Source organism: Etheostoma cragini, chromosome 7 (genome assembly GCF_013103735.1).
Source record: "Etheostoma cragini isolate CJK2018 chromosome 7, CSU_Ecrag_1.0, whole genome shotgun sequence".
Taxonomy (NCBI): Eukaryota; Metazoa; Chordata; class Actinopteri; order Perciformes; family Percidae; genus Etheostoma; species Etheostoma cragini.
The window spans coordinates 19459040-19483361 of NC_048413.1; the positions used below are offsets into that span (position 1 = coordinate 19459040).

The following is a 24322-nucleotide window of genomic DNA, read 5'->3' on the forward strand; positions in this document are numbered from 1 at the left end:
TTGTTGTTGTGTGATCACAACAAGGAATGTTAAAATACCTATTATACCCATTTATGGCTGTCTTGATTTGAACTAAAACTCTGTTCTTTCTTACAGTAAATGGATGAAATATTTGAGGGCTCCGGGGTGGGGAGTGCACCAACCGGCACCATTATTTCCGCACCTCTCCTCCCCAGTGAGACTCCCTCAGAAGTTATTCATCCGCCCGACAACGAAGATCACCAGCCTGGTCCCTCAACTGCCATCCCCACTATAAACATACCGCACATAAAAAGAGCCCCCCAGATCACTCCATGATACATGGCAGTCCCATGCTGAGGGAAGGATGGCTGCGTTGGAGTCACTGGTAAGGCCAGAAGTGACAAGAAAAAAGGAGGTCACATGAAAAAAAAATGGTGACCTGCATGGGTCAAGTCTTAACCCTACTGAAAGAAATCAGAAATGACTGGGTTGATGAAAGATTCACAAAAATCTAAATAAAAGATGTCAAATGATATTATGTGGCTCTTATTGATACATAAAGAAATTAACACCAGAAAATGAGCAGTGGTTAGATGTTTCACATTCCCAGTGGTAAAATACTCTCACGGTCCCCTGCTGATTTAGACTGGATTCTTACCACCCAGTTACCGTGAACTGCCACGCTGAAGCACCGCTGTCATCTTGATGACGTCGTAGAGGCACGTCAAACCAAGATGCCTTAGGTTTAAAATTGTAAAGAAACCGTCTCAAAGTTAAAGTCATTAGAACCGTTATAATGACACTTACACATTTGCTACAACCCTAGAGCTTTTTGAAACATTGCAATATTGTATTACTACTTTGAACTTTACATTTGACCTGAGGTGTATCACACCCTAACCCACCAGCATGCGCAACTCACATCTTCGCTCGTCGGAAACTGACGCATGCGCGACTCAAATCTGCACTTAACTCAAACGTGTCCGATTTGACTCCGGATTTGTGTCACCGTGCCCGGCTGCAGCCACCTGCTCACGTCCCCTTTACATGCGAGGCGAGTTCACCTCGAACCAGCCTGTTATCTTTCCGTTGTCACCAGTGATTGGCTGGACAGACCTAACTACGTCAGTCGAAAACTGCGTTAGCTAGCTAGTACTTCCGGTGTCACCAGCCTTCTATGCTCCTCTGCCATGCGCACGGTGGAAAAGTTATCACGAAGCTGCTTTTATAAAACGTTAATACGAACTAACAAAGAAGCTTGTTGTTCCCGCTTAGAGAAGAGGGAGCTCCGGCAGGACAAGGAATGTGCCAGGCAAGTTGTCCAAAAAAAAAAAGTAGCGTATTAAGTAGCGAAGTAGTTTGGCTCATTAGCTAGCTAGCTAGCTAGCTAACTCTTGAGTTTGTATTGCCATGGCTTTGTACCTAAAAGCCGCTGAAATCCTGGAGAAAGCCGAGATGAAGCAGGGCGCTGTGAAAACTCTGGTTTACGACAGCAAATTTGTGAACATAAAACAGCTGTTCGCTCTGGTTTGTGAGACCCAGAAGTTTTCCTCTGTCCTGGAGGAGATCATTGAGTCCACCAAGCTGCTCAAACACACCAAGATAAGGATTCACTTGGCCAAAGTGCTGGTGTACGACCTTCTTATGGGCCAGGGGCTGAAGTGTGGTGGCTCTTGGAAAACCTTGATGATGAAGCATCGCTCCAGACTGCAGGCGGTGCTGGCCCGCATGAAGGTGAAGCAAAAAGTCAGCAGCAATGAGGGCCTTCTCCCGGCCACCGTCCAGCAGCTCGTCAGGGACAAGCTGCCAAGGTATGTGCGTGTGAACACCCTGAAGACCACCGTGGATGATACTGTGGACTATCTGAAGAGGGAGGGCTTCTCCTACTTGGGACAGGCCTCCAGGCTTGATGACTTAACCCTGAAGGAGAAACACTTTGTGATGGACCAGCATCTGCCAGAGCTGCTGGTCTTCTCTCCTAAAACTGACTTCCATGACCACTTCCTGTACAAGGCCGGCCACATCATTCTGCAGGACAAAGCCAGCTGCCTCCCTGCTTACCTCCTCAACCCCCCACCTGGTTGCCATGTTATTGATGCCTGTGCCGCCCCTGGCAACAAATCCAGCCACCTGGCAGCCATCATGAAGAACAAGGGCAAGCTGTTTGCCTATGATTTGGATGCCAAGCGTCTGGCCACCATGTCCACTCTCCTTCTCCGAGCCGGGGTCACCTGTCAGCAGCTGGCCAATCAGGACTTCCTGAAGGTGGACCCTGACAGCCCTCAGTTTAAGGATGTTGAGTATATCCTGCTGGATCCATCCTGCAGCGGATCAGGTAAAGTAATCAGCTCTTCATGTGTGAAGTCGGAGTCAGGTCTCTCTGTCAAGCTTGTACATCTTTGTTCTGGAGCATCACAGCAGAGTGACACTCCCAACTAAAGTGCATGTTATTGCCAGTGGTGGAAAGTAGCCAAGTAGATTTACTTTAGAGTACATTAGGGGTGGGAATCACCAGAGGCATCATGATATTGATGTCACAATAAAATATTATTGTGATTTTTAAACATATTGCAATATTCTGCAAAATATTGCAATTTATTACCTTCACATTTTTCCCAATTTCAAAAGATGTCCACTAGAGGAAACTTTATCAACTTTATCATCTAAAAAGATAAATTTCTCCGTTTGTTTATCTCACTGAATTTATACTGTGTATATAATAAAAGATTGGTACCTGACGTCTGTGTATTGACACAGAAAATATTGCAATACTATGCCGTATTGTACCCCTACCCTTGGAGAACAACCAGACATTTGATGTAACCTAATACTTCTACTTCACCAAATGTCTGAGTTTCTTGTACTGTTTACTCAACTATTTTAATTTGACAGCTTTCTTGCTGGTTACCTCACAGATCAAGAAATTATAATTAACATATGATAAACTAAGCTTCAGGTGTGTATGAGAGGTAAGCAGAGACATTTCCCCGCTAAACTTCACACATCGTCTCATAGAAATAATTGTCAAAATATTCCATATCCAAAAAAGCAAAGATTAGAAAAGTCCAGAAATGAGCAGATTTGCATAACAGAACTTTTAACTAGTTACTTTTATCTTCCCGTTAATCATCTCATGCCCCCTCAGATTTATCTTGTGCCTGTGACTTGACCCCTAATCTGGGAACTACTGAACAAAAGTACCTGACTTTAAGGTGAATTAAGGCTCCACCGCGACCAGCTGCGAGAGTATAATTATGTTGTCACTCACGTCAAAGAAACCGATACTGTTTATGTATCAGAAATTAACTTTTTTTTCACGAATATGCCTCATATCAATCTTTCTAAACCAGAATATGATGTAGGATTTGTCTGCATTTCTTTAACCAGGATATGTAGTTTTATGCAGTACTTGCCTATACACAAACAAATAAGGATTTCAATATAATTTCTATAGTGTGTGTGTGTGTGGGTGTGGTTCAGGTATGGTGTGTCTCCGGGGCGATGTGTCCTCTACTGACCAGGAGAAGGATCAGGCTCGTCTGGCCTCCTTGGCCTCTTTCCAGCTGAGGTGCCTAAACCACGGCCTCAAGTTCCCTCGCCTGAAGCGCCTGGTGTACTCCACCTGCTCCATCCACCGCCAGGAGAACGAGGAGGTCGTAACGGCCTGTCTGCAGCAGAACCCCGACTTCAGGTAGCAACAGTCCAGTTTCACACACTCACACAAACTTAAAACAAACCTAGTGATGGTTTTGTACCTGGAAATAGTTAAGCCTTTCCCAGTATTCTTTTGTATCGGCTTTCTGGGTCATTTACTTTAGAGCATTTGCATCTTTCCCTTGATTTGCAATTTATTTTTTGACTCTCCACTCTGCCACTAATATAATTCTGACATGGAGATATGGAACCAGCTCTCAGTGGTTGACTTCAAGATTAGATTTTGATGGAACGGTTGCCTGAACGTGTGTTTTGTCCTCCAGGTTGGTTAATCTGATGGCTCAGTGGCCTGAACGAGGCCTGGAGCCGCTCACTAAGTGTCTGCGTGCCAGCCACGCCAAGACCCGCACACACGGCTTCTTCGTGGCTCTGCTGGAGAAGTACAGCGCAGGTGTGGAGAAGAAGCAGGAGCCAGCGGTTCAGAGAAGGTAAACACCGGGGGTGTCATGTAACGCTATTAATATAAAACAAAGTTTTAAATCCTGTTGTACTATTTTAGATTAATACTGAAATTAAGTCAAATTTGCTCAGGATTAGTGATTCCAATTGACACTCATGTTTAATTACATGCTAATGTGTCTCATCTGTAAATTATAATGCTGCTTTAATGCCTTTAGTTTGTAAAATGGAAATGATCTAGACTGCATATTTTGCGCATTCATTCATATTCAATTTAGCCATTTGTGTTTGGTGTATGATTTCTCTGTGCTTCAGTCACCATCCTGTCACAATCAGTGGAGAATCTGTAAAGAAGAATTTGAATGTATATTTTGTGCAAATGTTTCTTGTTAGTTGGTTTTGAGTATGAACGGGAGGTCTGCAGTTGTCTGAAATCTATAATAATATCAAATTACAGTAGATGCTTTCACAATTCCTGAAAGTTGTTTCAATGACAATAGTCACAATAGGTTTTTCTTAAAATTATATATCCCTTTATTAGCACAAACTAAATGAAATGTTACAGGTTCAAGGGGAGGTTTTAATACAGACGAGAAAAGATTTCATTCTGAAATGTAAACTGGTTGACTTTAGCATTCTGCTCTGTCACAGCGAGCCGGAGGCGACACCACTCAGCCCGTCCACCTCCCAGAAGAGACCGGCAGCTTCACAAGAAGAGTCTGATGCTTCAGAGACGGAGGACAAACAGACACCTGCAGCAGAACAGGCTGACTGTACACCTGGCAAGAAGAAGAGGAAGAAGAAGAAGAAGAAAAAGGCAGCAACAGTGGAGTGATAAGAAATATAAAATGGGACTGTTACAGCATGTTGTCTGCAGAGAATGCTCTACATAGAGGGCTCTATTAATGCGGTGAAAAGTAAAGATCATTTCTCACTGTATCACGTCTCAGTTTAATCATTGCTTGATTTTCTAAGAAGAGTTTTTCCTTCAGAAACGGGTTCAGGTGTTATGTGTTTCTGCAGAAAAGTGGCAGTTTCTATCCAGTAGGGGGCCAACCACCATATTTCCTGCTAAACAGAGTCAGCTGTTTTCTCCAGCAGGTTGAAACCACAGCCAAGGTTGGGAAAAACTCAGCTTTTGTATATTCAAAAGTGTTGAGTAACTTTTCAACTCTTTTGTGATCTGTAGTCTGGTTTTTCCTGGCCGGTGGTACATCTTGCAGAAAACGTGAAGTGAGTAATTTGTATAGCTGATATTAATGTTTATATTCAGTATTAAACAGGTTGATGCATTTATTAAGTTGACAGACAACCTGCTTTCGATGATGCAAAAAACAAAACAACTTAAAATGGTTTTACTTTTATCTACTGTGAAAGAAAGAAGTCTGTGTTAAAACCGCAGCACTAAACTCAGCATGTCCCGGTGTCTGAAGGGAGACTGTCCCCTGGCTTGGAGATCTGTCTGCTGTTACACGGGATGGGGAAGGTATCCGGGTCGCACGGATTGGTCAATCGTGCCAAAGCCGGTAAACCGTATTGTGGAAATATTGCAAATTGATTGAAAACTGGGGTTTTGGAAACTCTAAAAATGATCTAGCTTGGATTTGAAAACATGTCCTGTACTTGTTCAGATGTACTTTTAGAGAAATCCAATCATCTGATAAAGACATCATGTGTTCTATATCAGCGGTGTGGAGCGCCTTTTTGGCCCGCTCAACGACCAGACCCAAGGAGGACACCGGCAACGCCACCCGGGGAACTCCACCCCGAGAATAAGAGTGGACTAGCTCGATTGTTAAACCACCAAAATACAGAAACCACACAGGTTCGATTTATCCACGAAGCCAGACACGTGGTTCCATTTAAAAAAAAAGAAAAATTAAATAAATTTTGCCTGATTGTGCCATCTGAAACACAAGAGGGAGCTAATGCACTGTTGTAGATTGATGTCAGCGCTCCACAGAGGTGTGGGTGGGTGGGTGTCATTTACAAGAAAGAGACCGAAAGGAAGCAAGAGACAGATTCCAAGAGAAAACAGGCTGCATGTTGCAAAATAACAAAATAAGAACAAAAAATATTAAAAACATTAGAGGCTGCCAATGCTTCACCACAGGAACACTATGCTAAATGATCAGAGAAAAGTAAAACTTGACTTAAACGATATTATTGATAAAAAGTCCCAATTTCAGTTACAAAGACTTGGAGAACTTTGATCATGGCAATAAATCCAGCAGATTCTTAGCCAACCAATTAAAAGGGATTTAGGAAAAAATAACTATTTTCCTCTATACAGGACAAAGACTGTTCAGAATGGGTCCTATAGGCAGTCCAACATCTGTCTAGACTGCTCAGGTGACACATCTGATAGTTCATTACATGCTATGTGGCAATGTGCAGAAGAAGTTCTGGCAGGGGATATGTGAGGACTTATCGACTTGGCTAAAATACCCCGTCCCAGTTTCCCCATCACTCTGCATACTGGGGGACCTAAGTGATATTAATATAGAGGCTAACACATCATACATGCTCCTCACTGCCATATGCATCACCAAGAAAACTATCCTCATGAACTGGGAGGCAAAAAAATATTTAAGCATCATGCAATACAGGAATTTCCTTATAGACCAAATTAGCATGCAGAGAATGTTTGCTTTAAAAATAAACAAAATTGACAAAAATCAGTGTCTCTGGTCCCCCTTGATCAACTCTATCACTTAGTCAGGGTGGGTGTTTGCAACCTCGCTGCTCAGGGTTCGTGCGGTTGGTAGGTGGATCCCAGCGGCTGGGTGCGTTTGGCGGCCCCCTGGGGCTGGGGGGCTGATGCTGCTGTCGTGGGGTGGCTGCTGTTCCTTTCCTTTGGGAGGCGGTGGGGGTGTGTGGGTGGGGTGCTGCCTTGAGGGAGGGGTTGGGGGTGGCGGGCCTCTGGCCTGGGCTGGGGGGCCTTGCCATAGACAACATGAACAAATTCAGGTTGTCCATAGTTATCAACAGGTAGAACTACTCTTTATGCTTTTCATTAAGTTACTTATTTAAATCTATTTATTTAATCATAGATTCAATTTTATTATAAAATGATTTATTTTGCTTGACTGTTTCTCCTTTTCCTTTTCCCTTGTTTAATATCAGCTGTTTATTGGTGTTGTTTGACTGGCTGTCTCTGTGATTCTTTTGTTGTTGTTGTTTGTTTGTTTGTGTTTCTCCACCCAAAGGCCCCATCCATATTCTCTTGCAGGGTTTGTTGGTTTGTGCAATCCCCATTCCTGTCCCCCTGTCCCGCCCGATGACAAATCATAAATAAATAATTAAACAGACAAAGGAGTATATTAAAACTCTCTTGTTAAAAGTCAAATCTGTTTGGCACAAAAAGTTATTCAGCTCCTCATACTGTATGTCAGGCTGCGAGACAGGACAGGTTTAAAAAAGAAGAAAAAAATGTTCTCAAGCATGCACTCATAAAGAAGCTTAAAAATGCTTCTGCACATGCCTTCCAGGCTATTTGTCACTTTACAATTAACTAATCAACAGACAATTTTTAACTTCTGCATCCTTTTAGCAGTATAAAAGATTAAAAAGAACTATTGGGCTGTAACAATTTGCAAGATATTTAGCATATGGTAGATACAAGACATAACCAAATAACAATGTTTGTATTTGGAAATTCTAATTTTTATGACTATTTTTCTCAGTTGTAGAAGTGCAAATCGTCTGGGAAAGACACCCCAGCTATGCAGCGTCTGACCAAATACGTGCCAAGACCAGGACCAATGGGTCGCAAGGTAAGCCGCTGACTGATGTGTCGAGACTGCCGTGTTTTAAAGTTAGAATAGTTTTATCTACTAGAGCTGTGTGTGTCTTTATAAAGAACACAGACATCACCTTTACTGGTCTACTTAATAAATGTAAAGCTGCATAGAAATTGTGCTGGTGTTGGGTCCCCTTAAATGATTCCCTCCATATTCTTAGTTTTTATGAGAAAACATGAAAAAAATTTTTACAATATTTGAGCAATATCACAGTTATAAAGTTTGTGTGGAAATTGCAATATATTCATGTTTAACAGGTTGCATGTTATGTTTATTTGAGAGGAGTTCATTCTTGACCTGGAAATGTTTTTCAAGTTTGGTGTGTTTTTTTAATTTATTTATTTGATTTCTAATTAGGTTTACTGTGCTATCCTGTTCAGATATGAGGAAATCATATCTACATTTCAAGGTTTGCACCAAAAATGTTATTTGGACAAATGTGTCGTTATTGGATCATTTTTAACTCCTGAATATCAATATGAGCAGTAGACTGGGGGGAAAAAAAGTCATCACACACACCTATAGGGTTCATATATATTCTCAGAAGGGAATACAGTGTGTGTAGTATGTCCAAAGTGTCAAAACAGGAAAGTGGATCTGTTTCTTTTGTACATTCCTGTTTTTCTGGGCTCTTGATTTTTTTCCTGAGAAGACCTGTTTTTTCATTTTCCACAGGAGAGCTTGCCTAACTTTAACACACAGAGACAGGTCAAGATTACCAACAGAGGCATCCGCATATCAAGCAACCAGGTAACGCTTCCACCTGCATGTACAATAATATCTGACTCTCTTCTCCAGTGCATCTATTAAGCATGTATTTAATGTGTCTGCCATGCAGGTTCAATACTCTTTGTTTGATTGGCGACCTGTAACCAAGATGGAACACCAAGATGCACCAAGATGGAGCAGTTCTGTGTGGCTAACAACATTCAGCTCCCCACTTATGGCACTCTGGGTGAGATACAACACATGACAATTTATATCTATCTATGTCATTGTTCACAATCTTTAGCATTTGCATTTACTTAGATACATGAATAATACCACTCGAGTAGGGCAACTACAAAGAAGGTTTACTTCATGTTTAATGATTCAAGCAGCACATTTACCATCTTGGTTTAAACATGTAAAATGGAGGGTTTCTAAAATGGAGTCAGTCGACATGACAACACATCCTCTCTTAACTCCCCCTCTTAACACTGTTACTCTTTCCTCTCCCTCTTCTGCGTCCCATTCTCCTCCTGACCTCAATGGTCTCCGTCTATGCCCTCTCTCCCCTCCCTTCTTGTTTTTTCTCTTGCTTCATCCTTCTCCTCCTCTCTGCCCTTTTCCATCTCATCTCATCTATTCTCTTCCTCCATCCCTTTATCCCTGGAACCTCCTCCCACTTCTCCTTTCCGTCAATCCTGTATCCCTCCTCCCCGACTCCGATTTAACTTCTTTGTTCGCCTCTCTCCTCCATCACTCTCTCCACTCTTTTTCCTCCATCACTGTCCTCTCTCCGCTGGTGGTCTACTCGCAGAGTGTTATCTGGGGAAGGCAGAGCCTAACTTTCGGGCGGAGCTCTACACCGCTTTTCTTTCGAAGTACACAAACATGATTGAATCTTTGGGGGGCTGGAGCCTTTTCCAGGACCTTCTTGTCGTCTTTGAGACGGTTGCCAGAAAACACGACTGCTCTGTGGCCAGCGTGGCAACATGTTGTGTGCTGGATCATCCTGCGGTGGGTGGGGTTATTGTGGGTTGTTGGCTAGGCGTCACAGGGGCGCGGCAACCAATCAGTGACAGTCTGCGTTGATGCCTGAAACTGGCTGGGAAAGATCTCGCCACCATCTAAGCAGTGATAACGCTCCAAGGGCCCTACGGCGCTCATCAGGGACTGCGGTGATGAGTACAGGAACTAAAGGGGAAGGGTGAGGCTGACTGACTGGGTGTGACAGATGGGGTGAGAAGGAGGGGTAAAGCAAGAGAGAAGCATCTCACACAGAACAGCCCCATAGTGGAAAAGAATAAAATGCGACTGCTGATGAAAATCAGTTCAATTCTCAATTAAACATTATAAAAAGCTTTCATTAACTAAAAGGAATTGCAAACTAGACTGTTCCTTTTACTCTAATACAACCTCTGAAGATGATGTACCTCAGACGAAGTGTAGTTCTTTTACCTAATGAATATTTGATGCTGTTAAATAGGTTGAACACTTTTTCTTCCACACCGCGTTTTCACAATGCTTAAGTGCTTTCTGGTGTGGGAGACAAGCTTCTCAATACAGATGCATAAACACACAGGAATCAATGTTTATGTTTTAATTTAGGTGTCTAGTAAGTCTTTTAGTTACAGAATTAAGAGAAAGATCAATGTCCAAACTATGAATTTGAGCTTTTACACTTTTTAACAAAGTTACATTATATATTGTGTACCTAAGAAGAAATGGTGTCTGATTTTTCTATTTAGAGTTAATTTTAATCCAAGTTAACCTTAAAATTAGCCTGTGTTGTTAAGGCAAATAAACTGTTTTCTACCATGTTCGCTGTTTTCTAAGATTTAATTTATTAATATGCATACAGTATATCCTCATGTCCATGCTGATGTCCAGAAGTATATATCTTATCTATCTACTTTTCTCAGTATTGGTGTGCTCCCCACATGTCTCACAATCTAATTATTATTTATAATTTTGATGTATTGACCCTTTAAAGAATACATAATTAGACAATGTACTGTACATTAACAATCCTTTGTGTCTGAAAAAAACTGGCCATGAGACTGTGTGTATGTGTGTGTGTGTGTGTGTGTGTGTGTGTGTGTTTATGTATTGGGGGATTGGGGCTCAGCGAAGTGGAAGGAAGTGGGGAACGCTGTAACACTGTCTGGACCTATGGATGATGAGAAAGTGATGTGTACACATGCACACACACAGATATTACAGAAATGTCAGGCTCCCATTGTATAACATTCTCTTTAAGAATTGAAGTATGTGCTGCATTTTGTATAAATGTATAATTTGTATAAATTTGTATTTTAATGGGTGGGTGCATTGTTTTATGTACAGGCTGTATGTAACTCATTAATGTGCTAGAAGCATGTTTTCATATAGCTTTTTGTTTTGTTTGTGCAATTGGAAGGTGCTGGAGTAGAAGCAATTTCGTTTGACAGGAGGTGTGTGAGCCACTCCACATGTCTTCATATTTACTATAATGTGTGTGTGTTGATTTGTGTGTGCTGTTAGTGGAGAAGAATCCATACAACAGATTGACAGATATACAGACAGATGCTTAGACGGCCGTCAGGACAGGAACGCCCAGCCTGTCTGCACTCCCAGCACCTACACTGTACTGATATGAAGATGCATGCACAATCTGTCACTCCATTTTTCTCTTCTCCCTCACACACACACTCCCAGCTGCCACACTTTGTGCACCTCAAAGACCAGACAAGCTCCTGCTGCGCAAAAGGAGCAAGGTCAAAGGTTGTGCCAGATATTAGGTCTAATCTTCTGTGGTGCTCACCAGCTGAAGTTCAATCATCCGTTTAGTCGTTCAGTACAAAGGAGTAAAACACAGAAAGACCACACTATTAGTCAGTAGGAGTTGATTTAGTGAGAATAGTTGGAAAAGTTTTAATTTGTGTGAATTTGATTGAAATGTTGAAGTTCTTTTCAAAGAAAAGTCATAAAACAGGTATGTCAAAAGAAGTGGAAAAAAAGACATATTATAGCATGTTTAAAAAAAGTGACGAAAAAGTAATTGCATAATGTTTCAGGAAAAAAATCATTGTATAGTAGTACATAGAAAAAAAGAGATAAAAAGTAATTGTATAGTTTGTCAAAAAAAAGTCATGAAAAACAAATAGTATAGTATGTTTGGAAAAAAAGTCATTAAAAGTCAAGGCATAGTATGTTGAAAAAGTGTTAAAAAGTAATAACATAGTTGTCCAAAATTGGTAAAGTATAGTACACGGTATATAAAAAAGTGATTAAAAAAAGTCAGTATGTCCAAAACGGTATTAGTATAGTATGTTGAAAAAGGTAAAGTAGTGAGAATAGTCATATTGTAAGTGTGTCAAAAGAAGTGATATAATATTGAAAAAAGTCATAAAATAGTCATAGTATAGTATGACAAAAAAAGTCATAGTATAGTAAGTCAAAAATGATGAAAAAGTAGGTCCTTTGGTAGAGCATGCTCCCCATGTACAGAGGCTCAGTCCTTGCAGCAGAGGCCACGGGATCAATTCCAACCCTCGTCCATTTGCTGCATGTCATTCACCCTTCCTGTTGAAGCAGTCTAATCAAATAAAGGCCTAAAATGCCAATACAAATCCTAAAAAGTCATAGTTTAGGATGATATTTGAATGGTTTTTGGATCTGAAAGTTTTCAGAAGTAGTAGGCGACCGAAAATTGTACTGCTGAATCAACATTCAAACTAAATAATCTCATTGGTTACTGGATTTATGAGATTCAAATAAATCACAGTGTTCATGCCAAAGTCCAGCTTGTTTTTCTTTGTTCTTGAAACCTTAGTATTCAACCCAAAATCACCTGTGGGCAAAACAGCAATTACAGTAAATAGAAAATTATAAGTACTGTGATTTTAAACCCTGTTTTATTATTCTCATGTCAATTTGCTACATTGCAAAAAGTTAAAATGCCACACAGTGTATCACACAAACAGACTGCCTAAGATGATGCAGAGATCTACATACAGAATGGATGGAACCATGAGCCATTTTCTGTTGTCTGACTGTCCCTAAAGATTGGGCAGAGATAGTTAGAAAAGTCTTCAAAGTTGTCAGAATTGCTGCTCCTGAATGGATGTCTTGCATCACATTTAAAGGACTAAATATTCGTAGTTTGAACCGAGTATATTTAGGAGTTTGTCTGGTCCAAAAATGTGGAGGATCTGGAGTAATCAGGCAATATGTCTTCTTGACAATCCCGCCCGGGTGTTTCATTATGCCGTTGGAAAAACTTGGGGGGGTGTGCCCTGACCTCTCAAGCCATTATTTCATGAGTGAGCACTTAAAGTGACACTGTACCTTTTGAAATAAATTACATCATCACAAATGGAAAGTTGAATTTATAATCACTAGAATGGACTTGTTAATTCCAATGTACTCATTGGTTTCACAGCTACAGCCAGTGGCAGGGCATAATAGCTTCTGTTGGCTAATGTTACATTGTTAATGTCTCATAGGAACCACAGATCTGCTACCCCATCAAACTTGCACCATGCAGTTGTAGCCTGCATGCAGAAGGGCCATTCACCCGGTTACGATTTGATGAACCACTTAAACGATTTTGGAAATGGAAAATGTCTTACATAATCTCAAACTATAAAAAAAATGAAAAACAGGTGTTACTAATAACATTCACAATGGCTCTGGTCAAGTCAAGTGTCCCTGTACGTTTTGCAAGGGAGTCAGCATGTACAGGACTCTGAACCTGAAGCAGCCATCATTCATTTGATTATTTACACCTGTGCTTCCCCCTGCTGTGACAAGTCCAACCCGCATCTGGTAAAGTTGTCACTAGATCTACGCTGCTTGACTACACATGAAGATTCTTTACCAAAAGTTTTAGCCATTGGCTACAGAAGCAATATTACTTAATGAGAAATAATGGATGTGGTTTAGGCTGTATATTTTCCTTTGAATTTTTATTTAGGTTAGTTTTATGCAATCTTGAAGAAATTGTTATCCAGGATGTGAGCAAATAGGTTGATGTAGAAATAAAGAAAACAGGTTTTGCACAATTGTTACTGTCATTGCAACCACAATCTACAAGAAAGACTTCCGACACAAGTATTGTGAAGAAACCATCCCTTTATTGATGTCAAGCAGTCCCATCCAAGTCAGGGTCAAAAACAGTCAGTGCTCAAACAGACCAAACCCTGCTGGATCTAGTGGGGTGGGATTTACAGAGCCGTGCTGGGTGAACACGTACGAAACGCTGTGCTGAAAAAGTGAGAAGGGTTCCACAGAAAATATAAAAAGACTTAACTTTACTCCAAACCACATTCACTGCTTTTACTGAAACACTACAGCAGTAACAGAACTTTCTCTGGGAGGTAGGAAGGGCTCAGAGGGTTGAGGTGTGGATGTGTGTGAAGGGAAGGAGTGTGTTTACACAAACTAATGGGGGAAAAATCTTGGGTGTCAAAACCACATAAATGACAGAGAAAAAACATGTTTTTTTTTTCCAAACAAATTATTTTTGTTTAATGAGACCAAGAGCATGAGTGGGCTAGAAGGTCTTCCCCTCCGTCTGTGTTGGTTTATTTGTTTGCTGTCTCCGTGGCAATCCCCAGTTAACCACGGAGTCCTTTTCCATATTGTTGCCGCTGCTGCCACTGCTGCAGCGTTCTTACTTAGCGTTGGCGGAGCTGCTGAGCACCTTGCGGACTGCCTGAGTGATGGCGTCGCGGTCGATGCCAAAGATGCGGAGCAGCTCTTGGGGCTTCCCGCTGCGTGGCACCTGGGAAACTGCCAGGCGGTGGACGGTGAATCCGGTCTCGTTGATTACTGCCGAGCACACTGCCTCACCTAGACCACCTGAGGAATCAGAATATACAGCAGTCAGCACTATTGATTAAAAAGGCCAGTTCAACCAAATCACACACAAAACTTGTTTTTAAATTCTAGAATCTCTCCTAATATTCAGATTGAACTCTCTCATTTGTTCTTTAATCTTCCTTCTTTCGATTTTCAGCATTCCGTCATCTTGAATCTCATGAGCCTCACAGGCGATTGAGCTTTGCAGCGATGTGATGTAGACTGACAGGACGAACAACACCCTCCCTTGACCACCCTCCCACTCCTCCTCTGTCTCACTTTCACCCCCTTAAGTCTCTCCTCTCCCTCCATCCTCCCCTCCTCTATCACTCTTTTTTTTAAACTTCTCACTCCAAACTGTCAGACATTTCTGATTGAGGAAACATGAAAGCTGAGAAATGAGAAAAAGAGAAAGGCATTACATGTTTTTCACTACTGCATTTTCCCCAGCCCCTGTTGATGTTGTTGTTTCAGAGTGAGAGAAAGTGACATCCCTACCCATTCTAGCTATGCTTTGAGATTTTTGTGAGTTGTTATGTTGGAATGTTCCCAAAATACCTACATGTATATGGCAATTTCTGTTTTTTGTGTGTGTTGTTGGAAATCCAACACACATCTGGTGAAAACATAAAAAGTGCAAAAGGTGGTGTGATGGCTCTGGAGAAAGTTTGGAAACCCCTAAATTCCTCAGAATAACACGTCATGTTACAATCTGTACTATTTCTAAAACATTTCACCGTGGATATTACAGTAGCATAGAAGATAGAATCATACATCATTGCATCATTTGGGTCCCACAATGAGCTTTGCTTAGTATGTGCCATTTCTGAGTCTGTAGCTTTTGAGGGGGGGGGGGGGGGGGGCAAGGTAGAGGCTGGGGGTGTGTCCTTGACCAACAGCCAATTTGACATGATATCTCTCTCTCATGGGTTGGCCAAATTCTCTGGGCAGGCAAAACACCTAAAGGGGAGGTAACCTTGTCCCTTATGACATCATAAGGGGTGGGTTTCCAGATTGGCCCATCTGAGCTTTCATTTTCTAAAAAAGGCAGAGCAGGATACCCAGAGCGATTTGTTTGCACCTTTCACCATTTATAGCTACTGGGGACCATAGGCAGGCTGGAGGAGCACATATAAATGTTAAAAAGACCTCAAAGTGAAATTTTCATGCCATGGGACCTTTAAGAGGAAATGGTTTGGAGAGCCCTTCTGATGAAAGGGATATTTCCCTCTGCACGCCATTTACCCATCTGTACACTACATTCCTCTGTACCCTGGATACCACTTGGTTTTCACCCTCTGCCAAGTGCCAACACACACATACACCAAATATGCTGTGCTCTTGGACAGCCTTTTTTACATGTGCAGCTTCCACAAACATGGACATATTACTACTCCTGCGAACATTTTACATTTCACTTGCATGTGATTAACCACTCAAGTAAATCCGATTTAATATGTGTGTGTATGTGTATGTGTGTGTGTGGGTGTGTCATCTCCCTTTTTTCAGACAGATGTAATCTCAATGAGCAATTAAATCAGCTACATGTAGAGGAAAAAAGAAAAAAACACACAAACAATTCTGGACACTTGTTTTTTGTCATACTGGTACTGTATGTAGGTCAGCGAGAGCCCAAAGCCAGAGCTGAAATTAAGAAACCCTGACAGGCTCTCCCAGCTCCTCCTCCTTTCCCCTCCCCCTTCTCTTCCCCATTCTCTCCCATACTGTTTTGATCCATTACACCTTTTCTATATCTTCAATCTGTCTCTTCATAACCACAACTTTCACCCCAATTATTTGCCACTTACTGTATTTGCATCCCTATACCTCTTCCCCTCTTGCTGCTCTTCAGTCTCATCCCTTCCTCAGATTTCAGCTTCCTCAGGGCTTCTCTAACTTCAGACAGACCTTTGTCTTTAGCTGCTCCAGGCATTTTATTCATGACACAAATTCAACACACGAGAAGCTGCAAAACAATCCTTATGCCTGCTAGTTTAAGCTGTCCTGCTAATGCTGGGAACCCCAGGCAAAATGGGACTGACCGGATTCTAACTGGACATGATTCAGTAGATTTATGAAATAGAGTGGAACTTTAAATTGCTATATATTATTTGAACCTGTCGAAAAGTATAATGTTAAACATATTATAAAATCTAAGTGTATGAGACATCGTGCAGCAACATTCTGTGTACAGAAATTGAAACAGAAACAGAATTGAGATTACTTTGTGACCAATGTGTTTCTGGCATTTTCTGAGAACAGAATATTTGTCAATAAGACAACATAAATCAAACCAATTTCAAATCATAATTCCATCAGTACGGCCTCCCTGTGGTTTCAAAATCATTTGAAGTTTTAATTAGTAAATGTTTAATTTGATCTATTGGAGTGTCTCTAGTGGAAAGAGGAGGATATGTTGAATCCTGGGTGTTGTAGGCTGACATTTGTTAATTTTGTTGGACGGCCATTTGTGACTCTTTACCTTCATAGTAGTGGTCCTCCACTGTGATGATGCGTCCTCTGGTGGCCCTGGCATTGTCGATGATGGTCTTGGAGTCCAGGGGTTTGATGGTGAATGGGTCAATCACACGGATGTTAATTCTTTCTGAGGGGGGATAGAGGAATGTGGAGGATGCAGTTCAACTGATGTAAAAGAGTGTATACTTTTATGCTGACATTGGCTGGTTTCTTTTGTTTGGTCTATTTGTATACCTTTCTTCAGCTGTTCAGCAGCAGCCAGAGCCTCGTGGAGGGTCACTCCTGCTCCAATCACAGTCACATGGTCGTCATTGGATTTAAACACGACCTAGTGGGAAGGGAAGAGATATTTGGATGTGGACTCCATATGGAAACGTGCACACAAGTCTAGTGAGAAGACTTTGTATAGGTATAGCATTTTGGCTAATTAGCGAGACAAGGATACTATACAAATCACAGCAAGACAAGACACCAACTGACAGTAGAAATGACATGATGTCGCAGCAGAGCAGGCACCAAGAATTAGTCATTTGTGATGAGGGAGTCCAAAGAGCATGAAATAGTTTAAAGAATATATAAAACACTGCTACAAACCTTAGCCTGACCAACATGGAAGTCCTCGTTACAGTTGTAAATGATGTTGTTCTCTGGGCGGCTCGTTCGGATGAAACACAAACCCTACAAAAAAAACAAGAAACAATCTACATGACACCATACTCTTTAACACACAAAAAAAAATGTCAAAGATTCAATCTAAAAAATCTTAATATGATTGAGCTTTTACACTGCTCTAAACCTTTTAGATTAATTTCTTTTAAAAAAGGTCCCATGACATGAAAAATTCACTTTATGAGTTTTTTTTTTTTTTTCAGCCTACCCATGGTCCCTCAGTGGCTAGAAATGGCGATAGGTATAAACCGAGCCCTGGATATCCTGCTCTGTCTTTGAGAAAATGAAAGCTCAGATGGGCAGATCTGGATTAGTGCCCCTCAGGACATCATAAGGGGCATGATTCCAGATTGGCCCATCAGAGCTTTTATTTTGAGTTTCTCTCTGCTTTGCGCGCCCAGAGAATTTGGCCCACCCATGAGAAAGCAATATCATGGCTGTCAAACGAGCAAAGTGGCAGTTGGTCAAGGCCAAACTCCCAGCCTAAACCTTGCCCCCCCCTCGCCTCAAAAGCTACAGACTCAGAAATGGCACATACCCTCAATAGCATCCTAAGACACATCCAAAGGAAAGCTCATTGTGGGACTGGCTCTTGTGGCTATAATTCTGCACCATGGCTGAAGTTTGGGAAAGAGACTTCAGATACAGTATTAGGGGACCACTAAGGTTTATATAAAAGCATCCAAAGAGCACCATGTCATGAGACCTTTAACAATGTCAATTTTCAACTCTTTTTCATTTCTTATTGCTGGTGACTATGGGTACCTTTGTGTTGGCGGCAAGCTCCACAGCTTTCTCAGTGGAGACACCGTCGCTAGGGTAGAAGATGGTTGCCGTGGGAATGGCTCTAAACATGGCCAGATCCTCCAGACCCATCTGAGAGGGCCCATCCTCGCCTAAATGTACACACATATCCGCACCAAACAGACAAAAGTCAGGTACAGTAAGACTCACATGTTTATTAAAGTAGACTGTAAGATAAATTCTGGTAGACTGGCATGCATACAGTCTGGAAAGGTGTGCATGCAATGTACCTGAAGAGGTGGAGGAGAAGGAGAAAGAGGAGAAGGAGGAGGAAGAGGTGAAAGAGGATCAGGCCGCTTTGTCATCACCTCCATGATACAGAGACAGTGAGAGGGAGGAGGTGAGGAGGAACAGTGCTGATACCAGGAGACAAAGATGGACAACAGAACAACAGAGGAGGTGAGAAGTTGGGAGGGGGTGTTTAGGATCAGGAAAATTCAAACAGACATACTGAGAGCAGTTCAACCCACTGTAGTGAATTTAAAGCAGCAACAAGCTCTGATAAAACAAAGAATTCAATATCTTCTGCAGTTACAGATCAGCTTGGGATGATTTTTATTTGACTTTATATCCTGTTGTGCAGGGGTTTTAAGTGTTGTTTTAAACCAAAACCCCTAACTGAGAGGGACGGAGCAGGAACCCACTACTACATATGTTGTATAAAATTAAGTTGCATATTAAACTGGGCCTACAATCACATGTAGGGTGGCTTAAAGCCTTTATACAATACAGTTATGCATAGAAAACTAAGCTATATAATGATATGATTGTCATTATTGTATAAATCATGTTGAACATGTACATGTGGCCCATTGAATCCTTTGGGATGAACTGCATCTGTGGATGGCTATCTTAGGGACTACCTTATCTATCTGTATGCCTATCATCAGTGTGGATTTATAATTGCTAATAGTATGTTGGATTTATTTTAAGACATTTTAATTTATGAAAAACACTTGAAAAAAAATTGGAGCCCCCCCCTGCATTGACTCTGAGGACCCACTAAGGGTCTCGGACCCCATGTTGAAGATCTCTGCTTCAGTGGGCTGAATCACTCCAAAAGCAGAATTGTGTCAAACTGGATCGAAGAACAAGGAGTAGTGAGAGGAAAGGTGGTACACAGTGAGTGTCCTAACGATATCAGTGACAGTGGCTGGCACACAAGATCGCTCCATAATGATGAATCCTACAGTACAGCTTGCTACAAATGTTTACAAAATGTTCACTACCCTAGAATGTAATCATAATAACAGGTTTGTCTTCCTTCTCTCATCTGAATGAATTTAAACCATTCTCCCAATCCTACAAATCCACAATGATACAATGTTGAGAGGAAAAGTCAGTAGAAGGACTTTAAAATGAACCGCTGGAAAGTCACAGGTCACTGACCGATAGAGACACCGCAGTGGGAGCCGCAGAGGTTGATGTTGCTCTCAGAGATGCTGGCCATGCGGAGCTGGTCGTAGGCCCGGCTGAAGAACGTGGCGAAAGTGCTGGCAAACACCACGTTACGGTCGCGCACGGCACAACCTATGGCCACGCTCACCTGCAAGCGAGGACACAGAGATAGAATGGAGGGAAAAGGAGGAGGTACAAAATTGGCATGGTTTGACACAACATTTTTTTACAGACATTCATAATCCCAAGAGGATAAATACGGATTACTTTGCTGATCCTCTAACACTTTCTCTAGCGCCACCATTATGTTGCTTTTTTGTTTTTGTGAAATGTCTAAACTTTACTAACTTCCAAATATGAGTGGAAAAGTGAAAAAGTCTTGTCACATCTTCCGCAACACTTATAGTATAAAGAACAACTTTATTGAGAGTGTTTTGACTTGTTGCCAAAAGTGTTGCAAATCACATCACCATCAGCCTCAGCTGTACGTTGTGTTTAGTGGTAATTATCAAATGTTTGTATGCTAACACGCTAACTAATGAAGAATATAGTACACATTAAACATGCTTAGCATTGGCCTGTCAGCTTTGCTCAAAGTACAGTCTTAGGATAGGATAGCATAGCAAGTCATACCCCACAAAAAAATGTATTTCAGAAATGCAAGTTTAGGTGTAACTTCTTTACCTTATGTAAATAAGCCCTCAAAAACAAATTTGATTTGTCTTTGTACATTCAGTACATGAAAAAATTATTTACAATTTAAGAAGTTTAAACCAACCAACCAACTCTTTGAAATGTCAAGAAAAATCATGACAAATAGAAATATGTACATTTTAATTGAGAATGCAAAACTTCATCACTCAAATGATCCCTATTGCAGCATGAAAAGAAAATTTGCAGACCGTTTTCACTGGTAACTGTAAGTAATGTAGCAGTAAACAGTTAGCTTTACCGTTAATAAAAGGCTCTGAAAAACTCAAAGAGCACAGTGACACTTATATTTCATGGTTAATCATGACGATTCACATTTTTAACCAATCCTGACAGACAATGACACACTGTGATTGGCCTGTTGTTGCTGTGTGGAAGGACCTTTCAAGTATCCGTAACGATGCTGATGTTAATAAAACGAGAATATGTACACTAGAAGGTGGTTGTGTTAATGCTACTCAAGAGATGACGTGATAGCATCACCACCTCAAATATATTGTGACATAGCTGAAGGTAAACATTAGGGGTGGGAATCACCAGACACCTTCTGATACATCATCACAATACTCATGCAACGATACAACGTTATTGTGATTTTAAACATATTGCAACATTCTGCAATATAATGCAATTTATAACCTAATTTCAAACTTCTAATTTTTCCCAACTTCAAAGGATGTCCCCAAAAGGAAACTATGTCAACATCTGTTTTATCTAAAAAGATACATTTCTCTGTTTGTTCATAACACTTCACATTTATTGCTGCAAGTAACAATAAAAGATTGATACTTGGCGCCTGTATATTGATACAATATTGCCTCTGAAAATATCGCGATACTATGCTGTACCAATTTTTTTTCCCCACCCCTAGTAAACATACATTAGAAAAAGTGATGTTTGTTTATTTTATTAATTATATGGAGGTTTTAACAGCCTGTATGATCCAAAACCTCTCCAGCCATCTAACTGAAGAGGTCTGTTTCTCACCATGTTCTGCTCTGCGATGTAGCACTCCACGTAGCGGTTAGGGTGTTCGTTCTTAAAGAGCTCAGAGAAGGTGGAGTTTTTGGTGTCCCCATCTAGAGCTACCACTTGGTCATTGTAACGACCCAGCTTGGCCAGGGCCATGCCATACGCCTTCCTTGTAGCAATCTGGTTACACATGCACAAACAGACAACCAATCAGTAGTAGATACTCCAGCTTGGTGGAAGCTTTGTTGTATTCCATCTGAAAAGTTGTGCCATTAAATCAAATGTATTTGTTTAGGGCAATTTAACACAATTTAAAATTTGAACAAAAATTAGTTTTTAAGGTTATCAAAGACATCTGAGCTTGTCTGCGACCACTGATCATACCTTTTCTCCAGTTTTGTAGCTGGGTGCACTTGGCATGCGGATGTTGCGGAGGCTGACAGGTGATGCATCCTCAGTGGGCGGAGAAGGATACAGGCGCTTGTTGCAGCTGATGATGCGGCTCTGCATCTCCTTGATCACGCTGTCGGCCATGTCTTTGGGCAGGGGTTTCCCGTGCCAGCCCATTTTATCCTCAGCCGCTGAAAGAAAGACAGAAAGACACACACACACACACACACACACACACACACACACACACACACACACACACACACACACACACACACACACACACACACACACACACACACACACACACACACACACACACACACACACACACACACACTTGAGGACTAGAGCAAACAAGTGTATCTGTTAATGTGCAGTATAAGACATGATAATAACAACATATCGCAGCTTGGAGGTAACAAAAACTGACTTTTTATTAATAAAATAAGGTGGTGACAATAAAATGTACTATTTATGTGGTCAAAGTTGTTTCATACTGTATATACGGTCAAATTTTCATGAGTTCACAAGTTAAAATTGGCAAATATAGTAGATCTTAACTGATAAAGCATAATCCTGTGAGGATTGAGGGGCTCATAAATGGACCTAGAGAGATGACCTGTATTTGCGTTTGGTATTAAGGAAGTTTAGATACATTTTTTATGCAACTGAGCATATAAAATACATATAATAACAACAACTATCATTATTATACTTATTAAATACATATACTAAATAACGTAAATCCCTCCTGATATATACGTGTCACCTTCACATTTATGCATGTGCATAAAATAAACCATGGCCAGCTGTCATACTCATAACAATCGTTCACTTCAGTGGGTTTCAATAGGCTACTTTGAAGATCAAAATGATATAATGAAGAGGCCACAGGTCTATAACAACACTCAGAAAATCGTATGTATACAAAGACATACTCCTCTCTTGGATACACACACATATTGCTTTTATAACAACTGTCTTTTTATCTCTCCCTCTCCATGCGGACATGGTCGCACACATGGTCACACACACTGCTCCTAACCGTTATCACAACACAAGCACAATGAGCTGTTGCTGTGAGTGTATCCTACACATTCTGAGGGATTACTGAGCTGCAGCAGCTAAAACACTGAAGCGCTGCCTGGATTATAGCAAGTTAGGGCCACTCTGTGCTGGCGGCGGGTATCCAGGCGGCTATAAAAAACTTCTGACAGAAATATTATTCCCAGTAAGTTGCCACCATTTTACCTAGTCATCATTTAGAAAAAGTTTTTTGGAGTTGGTTAGTGATAAACGCCAAATGTCATGATTATTCTGAAATGTTATGCTTGAAATATATTAAATCATTGAGAGATTGATGTCCACATTTGAAAGAGAGACATATAGGCACAAAAAAGCAGGTAACTGATTCATGGTGCACATCTTCCACACAATATTTGGGAATTATTAAGTCTATTTTAAATATAAAAAAGGACACACATGTGAGAACTTTACTCAGCCTCTACACATTACAGGATAACGCCACACTGATACTGACTGAATTCACATACAGTGGATCACTGCGTGTGATCAATACCTGGGATGCCTTTGCCCTTGATAGTCTTAGAGATGATGGCAAGTGGCTGGTGGCGGGGCTGACTCAACACCTTACACAGCTCCTCCACACTGTGGCCATCCACAATGATGGCATGCCACCTGGAAAAAAAAACAGAGGAGATTAAACTTTAAATGCAGTCATACAGGTGTGTTTCTTAATGGTAAAGTCCATTTATGAATGAATAAAACTCTGGGTAAAAGAACATTTTATATTTTTTTATGAAACATTCCTACTGGAATTCCTGCAAGCCCCTAACATCAGCACCAACTTTTAGCATTTTAGCACATATCAGTGCTCCTTAATTGTTGGATAGAGAGATGACATGCAGCAGGCCAGATTTGACACCAACCCATGTATTGATAATCATAGTCAAAAATGTTCCAATCATTTTGGCACTAAATGACACACATTTGCCTCACACTTAAGAGATCCAGATGGACAACTAAACCCACCCACCCACCCACCCTCCTGTGCACACCCTTGCCTTCTGACTCCCTCGCTCACCCAAAGGCCTCACAGCGGCGCTGGTACTTCTCCACATGATGCTGGAGTGGAGCCGGGTCGCTCTGACCCAGGCGGTTGATGTCCAAAATGGCCACCAGGTTGTCTAGTTGGTAGTATGAGGCGAAGGCCATGGCCTCCCACACTGAGCCCTCGGACAGCTCTCCATCACCCAGCAGGCAGAACACCCGATAGCTACAAACAAAGAGAGATGGGGAGCTTGTTAAGACAGACTAAGAGAGAAGAAAAAGATTCATTTTCCATATCAGCTCCATTTTCCCTTTTGGCACATTCTCCCATCTACTGATGTGACAGCTGACCCTCACACCTAAACACACGCAAAGATCAAAATGTCAAACAAACACACACA

At 41.3% G+C, this 24322-nt stretch overlaps 2 protein-coding genes across 2 annotated transcripts in view; one reads left to right on the forward strand and one right to left on the reverse strand.

Moving 5' to 3' along the window:
• Nucleotides 1-1092: 1092 nt before the first annotated feature.
• On the forward strand, nucleotides 1093-5013 carry nsun5 (NOP2/Sun RNA methyltransferase 5). Its single transcript, XM_034877517.1, has 4 exons — nucleotides 1093-2296; nucleotides 3442-3652; nucleotides 3939-4103; nucleotides 4726-5013. Exons 1-4 carry the CDS (start codon nucleotides 1372-1374, stop codon nucleotides 4907-4909), a joined length of 1485 nt encoding a protein of 494 aa, XP_034733408.1. The 5' UTR covers nucleotides 1093-1371; the 3' UTR covers nucleotides 4910-5013.
• Nucleotides 5014-13679: 8666 nt separating this feature from the next.
• LOC117947568 (transketolase-like) overlaps nucleotides 13680-24322 on the reverse strand; it is a 16306-nt gene continuing 5663 nt past the window's right edge. Inside the window, exons 5-14 of the mRNA XM_034876609.1 lie at nucleotides 23956-24147; nucleotides 23431-23549; nucleotides 21843-22039; nucleotides 21474-21638; nucleotides 19767-19923; nucleotides 18339-18469; nucleotides 17499-17582; nucleotides 17139-17232; nucleotides 16909-17031; nucleotides 13680-14426 (exon numbers count right to left, since the gene is read on the reverse strand). Coding sequence (XP_034732500.1) covers nucleotides 14239-14426; nucleotides 16909-17031; nucleotides 17139-17232; nucleotides 17499-17582; nucleotides 18339-18469; nucleotides 19767-19923; nucleotides 21474-21638; nucleotides 21843-22039; nucleotides 23431-23549; nucleotides 23956-24147 — 1450 coding nt within the window. The 3' untranslated portion in view covers nucleotides 13680-14238. The remainder of the gene's footprint in view (nucleotides 14427-16908; nucleotides 17032-17138; nucleotides 17233-17498; nucleotides 17583-18338; nucleotides 18470-19766; nucleotides 19924-21473; nucleotides 21639-21842; nucleotides 22040-23430; nucleotides 23550-23955; nucleotides 24148-24322) is intronic.

What these genes read in the sequence shown, in the direction of transcription:
- nsun5 (XM_034877517.1), top strand. Translation starts at nt 1,372, where the DNA reads ATGGCTTTGTACCTAAAAGCCGCTGAAATCCTGGAGAAAGCCGAGATG. An exon ending in CAGCAGAACCCCGACTTCAG is followed by an intron (nt 3,653 to 3,938) that starts GTAGCAACAGTC and finishes TTTGTCCTCCAG; the next exon opens with GTTGGTTAATCTGATGGCTC. An exon ending in GAGCCAGCGGTTCAGAGAAG is followed by an intron (nt 4,104 to 4,725) that starts GTAAACACCGGG and finishes GCTCTGTCACAG; the next exon opens with CGAGCCGGAGGCGACACCAC.